Source organism: Arvicola amphibius, chromosome 10, assembly GCF_903992535.2.
Source record: "Arvicola amphibius chromosome 10, mArvAmp1.2, whole genome shotgun sequence".
NCBI classification, from domain to species: Eukaryota; Metazoa; Chordata; class Mammalia; order Rodentia; family Cricetidae; genus Arvicola; species Arvicola amphibius.
Genome location: NC_052056.1, coordinates 21035246 through 21046009, shown reverse-complemented (window position 1 = coordinate 21046009; position 10764 = coordinate 21035246). Strand labels below are relative to the sequence as shown.

At 39.8% G+C, this 10764-nt stretch overlaps 1 protein-coding gene across 1 annotated transcript; it reads right to left on the bottom strand.

The window, feature by feature from the left end:
- Positions 1-232: 232 nt before the first annotated feature.
- Positions 233-10484, bottom strand: Hspa13 (heat shock protein family A (Hsp70) member 13). The gene is made up of 5 exons (XM_038346429.2): positions 10414-10484; positions 8635-8975; positions 6185-6398; positions 4556-4723; positions 233-3433 (listed from the first exon to the last, which is right to left on the bottom strand). Exons 1-5 carry the CDS (start codon positions 10436-10438, stop codon positions 2766-2768), a joined length of 1416 nt encoding a protein of 471 aa, XP_038202357.1. The 5' UTR covers positions 10439-10484; the 3' UTR covers positions 233-2765.
- Positions 10485-10764: the final 280 nt, after the last annotated feature.

Sequence of the window (10764 nt, the reverse complement as noted above, 5' to 3'; positions counted from 1 at the left end):
AGTTGGGTGGTTTGCAGACTTTTTAAATGGATCAAGTCAGTACTTGACTCCATTAGTTAGAAGTGATGGCTTGTTAATCAGAAATCTAAAGAAACTGTTTATATAAGAACTAGCTCTTCTATATTAGAGATATGAGGAAAATATAGGAGAAATCCCATGAGGCATATAGGATGCAGGAAGATGTGACACATCTAGAATTAGATCACTTGCTACAAAGTCTGTACACATTGCATCAGTTCTATCTTCTGTATTTATACACATCAAAAATATACTCCACCCCAGCCATGGGTGGAAAATAAACAGTTCACAAACAAAACTGCAAAATTGTATGTGTTTACAGCGAAATGTGAATTACCTGTACACATAAATTTAAGAGGCACAATCTGTTTTATACAGTAACTGTCATATTGAGTTCATATTATACACAGTGGTATCTGTTAAGTTAGTGGTTTGAGTGAGGACATAGTACCAAAATTTGAATACAAAATAAATTAATCATTACTCAGTATTTTTAAAGTCACACACTTCAAAAACACAGCAGCCAAATAAACAACTAAAAGGTTCATTTTATGAAAAAAAAATGATCTTGGTTTTTAACAAATAGTCCCTGTTAGGGTGCATTTGTACCTTTTGAATAAACTCCACTGACGTCAAGATTAGGTCTAGGCAACTCTGTAACGTAGGATGGAAGTCATTTCCTTCACTGTTTTTAACATTGCACTACACTAGAGAGGAGGACTCTAACTGCTCAGCCCCACTCCTCCGACAGCACGATTCTAGGTTTTCACTGCTCAGCCCCACTCCGACAGCACTGTTCTAGGTTTTCACTGCTCAGCCCCACTCCGACAGCACGATTCTAGGTTTTCCCAGACTGTGTCTGCCTCTCCATTTTAGTATTAGTTATCTGGTCCATTCTGCAAATCGTTATTGCTCGTGTCTTTAGTTCCACCAAACATCTAAAATATTCAAGTTTGCTCTCTGTAACTCTAAATGGCTTAAGAGAAAGTGAAAAGCATGCGTCATGGAGACTGTAGGATAACTTGAATGCTTGAGTCTCAGACATGTTCGCACAGATACTTTGTAATCTAGAATCAGAGATTCAGTCTTGAATATTTTCAGAATGCTGTTAAGGGCTTGTCTTTGGCATTTTTTCTCTTAGTCTTAAAATAAAGCACAGCATCTTGTGTTTTCCTGCCTACCTACTGCACACTTTTGGTGTACAAAAATGAGTGATATTTAACAACAACTTCACTATTGAGGAGCATTTTTCTTCATCAAGCTGTAAAGAAATACCACCTTTCAACATTATACTCTGGGAAGCCAAAGTGCTTCATCTTAGTGAAACTTTCTTAGTTCTCTTCTTTAGTTATTACAACACTAATAAACACTTTATATTAATAAGACAGCCAGGATATAATTCCTATATGGCTTCCTATATTAAGCAAAAACTGATATATACCTTCCAGTAACATGGTCAACACAAAGTGCAACTACGATATTTTCTCCATTGGTCCCTGTGGCCATCTGCCTTGTGTTTCCTCTCTTCCCCTGTGTCTCCTGCCTCCCTCCCTCTTTCTTTCACTATGTCTTTTGAGATAGGGACAGGGTCTCCCTAAGTTGCCCAGGCTGGCCTAGAACTTCCTGGGTAGCCCAGACAGGCCTTGAACTTGTTGTGAGGCCCCTGCCTCAGTTTCCAGAGTAATTGGATTATATTCTTGCACTTCTAGGTTTGGTCCTGGGGAAAAAAGCAAACAAAATAACACAGCCAAATACAAAGAACCACTGCAATATTTGATCTGTGCAAAACTGCTGGATAGCAAAAACAGAGAGCAATGCAGCTTCATTGCGAGAGCACTTTGAAAAGGCAACGGATAACTCCCGTTTTCTTATGAAGCAGAACTGTGAAAATACAAGCAGAGAATGTCACATTGAAGAAAAAGGAACTGGGAATTTCTATTATCTGGCAGGAAAGATCTGAATCAATCTGTAGCCATTTTAGGAAGAAAAACTGGTCTTTTAAACATATTAAAAATCTGTAGACTAGGAGAATATAACACAGAGAAAATGTGAAAGTATAATTTATATGGTGGTTGATGAATACTATCTATGCAGTGTATTAATACTGCTATGTCCAGGCCAATGCAAATCCCTGACATCAACAGTCCTTCAAGTATAGACCAAATTAAGAGTTACATGTGATAACCAAGTAATAAATTATCAGCCCCTACTAATAAAAATCCATATAAACTGGAGGGCTTATAAATGGCACTATGTCAGGAGCATGTATCATGAGCTACTGTGGGCCATGATGCAATCACAGCTTATAGCAATTGATAATTCAGATGTCAACCCACCTCAGAATTTCTTAGATGGAGGAAGCCTGCCCGGCAGAGCCAGCAGTGCAACTGACTCTGAAAACTGCTGCTTTCATCTGTAATTGCACCATAGCCCACAGCAGCTCCTAATAAATGCTCCTGAGAGTACGAGATACTGCCAAAGTCGTGAGTGCAAATGGTTACCTACTTCCAGAATCCAGAGAAGCGGCTAACCTCCACGCTGTCACTTTAGAAACGCTATGACAGTTCTCCAAACAAACAGGACTCAATTGGTCACATTCAATTCTAAAATGAAACATTACATACAATGCTCCTGTCTAAATGTCCTCAGCGTGATCTGTGAGCCATTTCGTGTCCTTTTCTGGAGGCTTCACAAAGCAGATCATCAAGATCACTAGACAAGATCAGTCACCAGCACTCCCTCAGAGCTCAGTTGAAATTAGTTTTCTGTAAATGTTTATTGGGGATTTCTAAAGCACTGACTTGGAGAGGCCAAGAGCCTCCATCAATCCCTGCCTGAATGGCCACTCCTGTCACCACTGCTAAATCAGGATCCACAGACGTGTTGGGGTCTTTTCCAAAGAACTCTTGAATGACTTGGCGGATCCGCGGAATACGAGTCGAGCCCCCGACTAGAACCACCTCATCAATTTCTGTCTTGTCCAGGAGGCCTTCTTTTAATACTTGCTGAATGGGCACGAGGATTTTCTGAAAGAGATCTTCATTGAGGCTATCAAAGAGCTGGCGTGATATTTCTGTCTCAAACAACACCTGGCTTTTTCCACTCTTGCTTTCAGAAAGGCCCGGCCTAAGCACTCTGTTCACATGGTGATCATGGCCTGGGGAAAGCTGTTCTTTTGGCAGACGAGAGTCACCATTCTGAGGTGTCTGGCTGTCCTCTTCCTCTACACTGAGAAAAACTGATACCTGAGCAGACTGGTGAACCGTCAGATTTAATTTGACCATTTCCACAGCTTGTCTTAATCTATGGATTTCCTCTTTCCTGGAAGGGAGGAAGCCATATGTCTGATAGATCTGTTTATATAAATACTGAAGCAGCCTCTGATTGAAGTCTTGTCCTCCAAGTTTATTGTTTCCTAAAAGAACAATTAAAAACTTTGTTATGTATACACGCATAAAATGTATCACCTATATGTTAACATATTCCAAGAATAGGGAAGCCTGTAAAATATTAAGATTTTGTTAGCATGAATGTTGACTAAGAAGAACTGCATTAAGGTCATTTTAACGTGAACGGAAAGGGCAGACGGCCATCTGCCTGCACAGACTCTGGAAACCCCTTTACGCCCACTCTTACTGCCTCTCTGGCTATCATGTACTATTGGCCGGCAAGGTTAGAAATTCTAGCTGACGTAAAAGGAAGTACCTCGACCACACTGGAGAAGACTGTCAGGCCACTTGTTGAGCAGGTATTTGAAACACTGTCATTATTCTCAACAGAAGAAAGTGATTTTTACAATTAACGTGTATTTTACAATGAACATACATTTTAATTTAATTGTTAATGATTAAAACCTCAATAGAAAGAAAAGCACGATATAAACTCAAAGTATGAATAAATTGGCTCTAATGAATCAAATTAAGAGAGTGAACAATATATACGTTAGAACAATTATAATATTCAATCGAAACACCCTTATATTTTTAACCTAAAAAGCACAAAGAAAAAATCTTGAAAAGTGATTTAAAATGAAAGATCTTATTTTTTCAGCGATATTAAAACTGCATTTCTCAGGACATTTACTTCATGATGCATAAGAAGATTAAATAATCCGAAACTCTTCATCTTAAAGCTTTCTTCTTCTTTTTTTTTTTTTTTTGTTTTTCGAGACAGGGTTTCTCTGTGGCTTTGGAGCCTGTCCTGGAACTAGCTCTTGTAGACCAGGCTGGTCTCGAACTCACAGAGATCCGCCTGCCTCTGCCTCCCGAGTGCTGGGATTAAAGGCGTGCGCCACCACCGCCCGGCTAAGCTTTCTTCTTTAATGCTCCTTTCACCTTTGCAAGAAAGCCCCAAAGAAGCCCCTTATCTGGCTTATTGACATTTTATTTTGACAGTTAACTGTGATCTTTTCTACACAGACAGGAGCAACACCACTCAGAAAAAATCACAAAATATTCTGAAAGCCACATCAACATGCTAAATGCTAGGCATATAAGGAAAACAGGCTTGAGCCTCTCTAATTCCGTGTTGTTCTTACCAGACATGGCTCGGGTAAGAAACATCCCTCCTTGTTTATTCAGTAATGACACATCAAGAGTTCCTCCTCCCAGGTCGATAACCAATACATAGAAGACATCCACCTTGTGCAGACCGTAGGCCATAGCTGCTGCCGTTGGTTCGTTGATCACTCTTAAGATCTTCAGGCCTGAAACCCATGAGAGGAAAGATTCTACTCAACTTCTACTAACAATATACTTGTTTATTCTTTAACATGAACTTCAACAAGCAAGGACAAAAGCACTGGGAGAAAGACAGTGGAATGAAATCAGAGATTCTTCTCACTGGGGTAATTAAAATTATTCTTAAAGAGCACAACATGGAAAAAAGAAAAGCCCAAGTTTAGTGGCTTGAAACTTCATTAACATTCGAGGAAAAGCTCTTTCTCAATATTCAAGGAATATTGAGAATGGATTTGGAAATACAGAGTTGTGGAAATGTGACAAGCTGATCTTGTACAAAAGATCCCTTTACCTTGAGTAAGATTCCTGCTTTGAACAAACTTCATCCTTAAAGTGCTCTCTGTAAACTATGGCACTACACTTCCGGGGCCCCATCCAGAATTCCACCAAAGATCATATTGCCCTTCCCTTTAGTTATAAAACTTGGTAGCTCTGCTCTGGTCATGTACAAAGTCCTCTGGTCAGAGACACTTAAATGTTGCCCTTCAGTGAGGCATGCCTGATCAGTCTATATGGTACCCCTATGCTCTGACTAACCCCCAACCCTTTATTCTTCCACTCATGTTACTTTCTGATGAAGTCTGCACCAGTAGCTGTGGACATGACATGAATTATCCCCATGAGGTGAATGGGAATGACCGAGGACACTGCTGATTGCCATCAAATGGGAGAGGAGGGTGCAACTACTATTAGTGAGGATGTAAGGAAAAGTATAAGGGGTTTCCATAATAAAACATTGCACTTTATGCTTATTCTGTGCGTCTATCTAGCTGTAAATAAACACCACACATAAAAATAGAATTTGTAGGACAGTGGTATATTCTTTTCATCTTGCAAATTCTAGAACGACATTCACCTTAATAACAAAGAGCTCATATCTTTCAGCAGGAGTGCAGAAGTGCTCATGTTCTCTTCTAGGCTTTGTATCTGAATAGCTTCATTTTTGTATATTTTTTTAACTTTTTTATGGCACTTGAAGACAGGATTTCCCAGTAGCTGTAGACTAGTCTGGCTTCAAACTCACAGAGATCCGCCTGCCTCTGCTATCTGAGTGTTGCGACTAAAGGTGTGTGCCACCACTGCCTGGCTTTGTTTTGGTTTTTGTTTTGTTTTTTTGGTGTGTATGTTTTTTACATTTTTTGAGGATGTGAGTGTCCTGGAGGACTGAACCCATGCAAGTGCTCATTTTTTCTAGAAAGCAATCTACCAGAAAGCTACATCCCCAGTTCCAAACTATGCCCCCCTGTAATATAAGCATTCAATATTGTACCATAGAGTTCATAATTATTATCTGCAAGTGTATATAATTCATTTGCCATAAAGTTTATGTGGCCAGAGTTGATTTACAACATAGTCATTCTTGTTGCAGAAGATTATATCCTAACAAAACCCTGACAAAACCACACATCAGGCAAGGATGCTATTACCGGCAAGATTAGCAGCTTGAATTGTTGAATTTCTCTGTTTTAGGTCAAATTCTGCTGGTACAGAAATGACAGCATTGGCAACTGGCATTCCAAGGTATTCCTCTGCCATTTTTTTCAGTTTTAGCAACAATCGAGAGCCAACATATTCTGGAGAAACGGTGATGGTTTCATTACTTGTTACAGAAAATTCAGCCATTCCATTTCTATGTAAAACCTGTAAATAAAATTTGAAAAACCATAACGTAAATGTATGCATGTAAACACATATGTGCATTTACTTTCACATGTACATTTGGATTTATTCAACACAAGCCTTTATAAAGTAATACACTCCACTATAATCTACCCAGTACACTTTTCCAGATTAGAATTTACTTAATGTGATACTTCAAAATTTATACAATAAATTTATGTTAGAGTTTTCAATAATGAAAATGAAAGCCAAGAATTTAACAGGAACCTAGAATATTCTTGCTACATACTTATTGGAAGAATGAACAATGTCATGCACTTGACTCACGTTATTGGGAACTATATGTTTCAAGACCCTCAGTGGGTAAGGTCTTAAGACCTTTACACTTAGATGAAACACTTAACAGCTTCTCGCCAACATATGCTAATAGCCATTACCATTAATATTACACTTTGGGGACACTACTTAGTAAAATAATCTCAACAAAAACATTGCAATGCGTGTAACACCTAACAACCAGCAAGGCCACTAAGTGAATAAAGGCCAGAGAAACCATGCAATGAAGACCTGGATGAGACCCATTCTGGGCAAGAGTGAAAAGAGCAGAGATGACTTCCTCAGGCTCCTCTTCAACAACTTACAGATTGGTTGTCTCTGGGACTCTGAATTTCATATTCTCAGCTAATCATTGAGTGCAAAGAATTAAAACACCAAGAGAGACAACTAAAGAAAGTAAACTCACAAAGGCTTCAAGAATGTGTTCAGTAAGCTGTCTAGCAAGTCTAATTCATTAGAATGCCACCTCTAACTTGGAATAAAAGTCCCACATGGGACAAGTAAAAACAAAAATTACATGTGTTAAGGGAAGTCACTGGAAAATAAATACATAAAAGTACTAAAGTAGAAAACCAAAAGGAAAAAAAAAATCAAAACAGCGAACCAATAGAAAGTTTGAAAGTTCCTACTGATTACCATTAGAATCAGTCACTCTTCCAAAGCTGAGATTTCACGAAGGCTTAATACGTTGACAGGAAGCAACAAATTATGCAGCATAAAAGTGATAAATTGAAAAAAAAAATAAAAACACATAAAAAGGTACTTTATTGTCATTAGGAAAAAGTGAAACTTGTCAAAACAGGACAGAAAACAAGAAATGCATCATTAAATAAAATAAAAATACCTGAGGCAGAGGCAGGCAGATCTCTGTGAGTTCTAGGCCAGACAAGTCTACAAACTGAGATACTGCTTCAAAAACAAAAACAAAAACAAAAACAAAAAAAAAAAAACCCAACATAACACAAAAACAAACAAACAAAACATCACTAAATAAAACTTTATTGGAAATCAGAGGAATGACATTTAATACAATATGCCATTTCTCATTTGTGGATTGGCAAGTACAAAATAAACTGGCATGGTGGTGAGGTTTTCACGTTCAACAAGAACCTGGGCAATGTAGCAAGACCTACCTTAGTAAGTAAATAAAATCTTACCACCTACTGAAGATACACTCAACAAAAAAATAATGGTTAAGAGCATGTAACCTTCCGGAGTACAATTAGGGAATATGGATAAAATTCCTTAAACACACACACACACACACACACACACACACACACCTCATCAATTCTACAAGGCAGGCAATTTCTGACACACACAAAGAATATGTGAATGCTTATGGAACTTCAAACATTGATGTCATACCAGGAAAGTAATGTAATGTAAGAGATACTGATGAGTTAGATCATCTCATATAATAGTATTTCTGCAGTATTAAAGATAGTAAGATGCACTACTTAATGTCTGGAACATACTGCTGCATTTCAAATGTCAGAAAACACCAAAACTGGTGTACAAACATTATATGTATACAAATAAATACATATATAGAAAATATCCATCCATAGCACATGAGGCTTCATCATCCTTCATTATGAGTATAGCAGAATAGGCACACAGCAAGGCCCATTTCCCTGACTGGAAGCCACTGAATTGATTCACCCTGCCCCTGCTGAGAAATTTCTCAGTGAGAGCATATAACTCCCTTATAGATAAACCTGTAAATAAAATTTGAAAAACCATAACGTAAATGTATGCATGTAAACACATATGTGCATTTACTCTCACATGTACATTTGGATTTATTCAACACAAGCCTTTATAAAGTTAAGATACAGTGATGTGCAACGTGAAGCCGAAGCACTAACTGAAACCGTGTAATAATCAAACTGACACAGACTTTAGACTAATTTCATACCTTAAATGGGTATCTGCCGATTTCAGCATCCAACTCTTCCGGGGTGAAAATCTTTCCTATGAACCTTTTAGCATCATATATTGTGTTTTGAGGATTTGCATCCGCCAGCTCTAGGCTGTCATATCCCACATATATGTCACCATCAGTAAAGGACACCATGCTGGGGATGCTGACATGCCCATTTTCATCTGGAATCACCTTTACTTTTCCAGTTCCAGGAAAAAACACACCAACGGAACAATAGGTGGTACCCAGGTCAATGCCAATCACTTTGGGAGTAGGCAGTGGTAAATACTGCTGTGCCAAGTAGCCAGCCAACAGCAGAGTTAACACAGCTGAACCTAAAAACAGACCAAGCAAAAGACACCTCTTTATCAAGCTACTACTATATACCGCTCCTGCACAACATCTCTTCAGTAACATTCTTGATTCAAAATATTTTACTCTAAGGATCAATAACTACTTCTTTTAGACATTAAGTCTTTTATATTCCAGTGGGCTACAATTGAATATAGAAAAGAAAAACAATCAGAAGTCCTCACAACTGTATTTCTGTATAATTCATTATAAGAAAATAAAGGAGTAAAATGTAAAGATATTTCATTAATAATTTTGCTGTTGCTAAATTGAAATACCACAAATGTGAAGCAAAAGCTGGTTACAACCCACTTTTCTTGACCTACTGCCATTGAAATTGACAGCTTCATAAACAGTTCTATCTGCATTAGTAAAATGAAATTCTCACAGCAAAAGCTTTGGTATTGTAAGGTTAGTCTCTTTGATTATGGTCTTTACCCATTCAAGAGGATAAAATAAATATGTTGATGCACTGATTTTCAAAATTGCTTAGGTATTACTGATACCTCATAACAGAGCCCCAGCGCTTTTGCATAATTAAAAAGGAACTAAGGACATATTTCTCAAAGAGGTAGTATTTAAAGAAGTATTTAACTTGCTAACCATGATAACAACATCATGGAAGTTACCTGAAGGCAAGTTTGTTCACTGCTGTATTCCACAGCAAGAGTAGAAGCTCAGCAAAGACCAATTAAAGCAAAACGATCAAATACAAACGTCATGCATATTGTACTCCAAAGCGAATAAGGACATCGCTCTGAATTCAGAATGAATGTCTTACTTGGTTTCACAGGTGATACCTGCTCTCACTCAGACTCATGCTAAGAAACCAGAACCTCAGCCTGTACTCCTTGCTGTTGGTAATTGCTAGCTCCTTCAAATCAACGCCTGGCTCACGGCAGATCAAGAGCCTAACCACTTGTGTCTTCTAGCCTACAAACAAATCCTAAAAGCATTCATCACCACAAGCAAGGGAACGCATTCCGAAACCTAAGTTTGAAAGAGAAACCAGCTATGCAGCACAAGGACCAGAATCCCCTCTCAACTCAGCATCCCAAGTGCCACCCAAGACTACAGCTCGAAATTCCCCCTTCTTACTCCCCAAGGGGTTCTCGCAGCCTCCACGGAGAACCGAATCCGGCTATTAACTTAAGACCGAGGTCTTTTGCGAAGTACGCATTCCTAGACCAGGGTCCCTCAGACCTGTGGCTGGCGGCAGGACCCCCAAGATGACTCCAGCAGCCGGACCCCGGCTCCGGGCGCCCCGCCCCCACCGGCCCTCACCAGCCTCAGCCACCTTTCCAGGTTCCCTTCGGCTGTGTGACCTGGGCTCAGGAGGTGAGACAACCAACCCCTGCCCGCCCCGACCTCCTCAAACCAACCCGTCGACTGTCAGAGCAGCGGGGACCCTGGGATACCGACCCAAGATCGTCATCTCCCCAGCCATCAGTCCCGCCGAACAAGCAGAGAGATGACTGTACTGACGGGAGGCACCGCCCCCTCGCCGCCGGCCGACCCGCAGCCTCCTGGGAAGTGTAGTCCGTCAGCTCCGAGACAGCTGGAGGCACTACGTCTCCCACCACATCAGGGACTCCATCTACCATGAGGCCGCGGGGTGAAGTCTTCTCAGACCGGTGAGGAAATTGTCGCCTCCCTACTCATGAAGGCCCAGCAAACCAAACCAGGCTTCGCTGGGGAGCAGCCTCCGGGAAAGGTCAGAGTTTGTCATTCACCAAACAAGAAACGCGCGAGCCTACTAGCCTGAAAACTGTC

Coding starts and splice junctions, on each gene's coding strand:
- Hspa13 (XM_038346429.2), bottom strand. CDS start 10,438: ATGGCTGGGGAGATGACGATCTTGG. Junction 6,399..8,634: donor TCGGCAGATACCCATTTAAG/GTATGAAATTAG, acceptor TTTTATTTACAG/GTTTTACATAGAAATGGAAT. Junction 3,434..4,555: donor TCTTACCCGAGCCATGTCTG/GTAAGAACAACA, acceptor TTGTTCTTTTAG/GAAACAATAAACTTGGAGGA.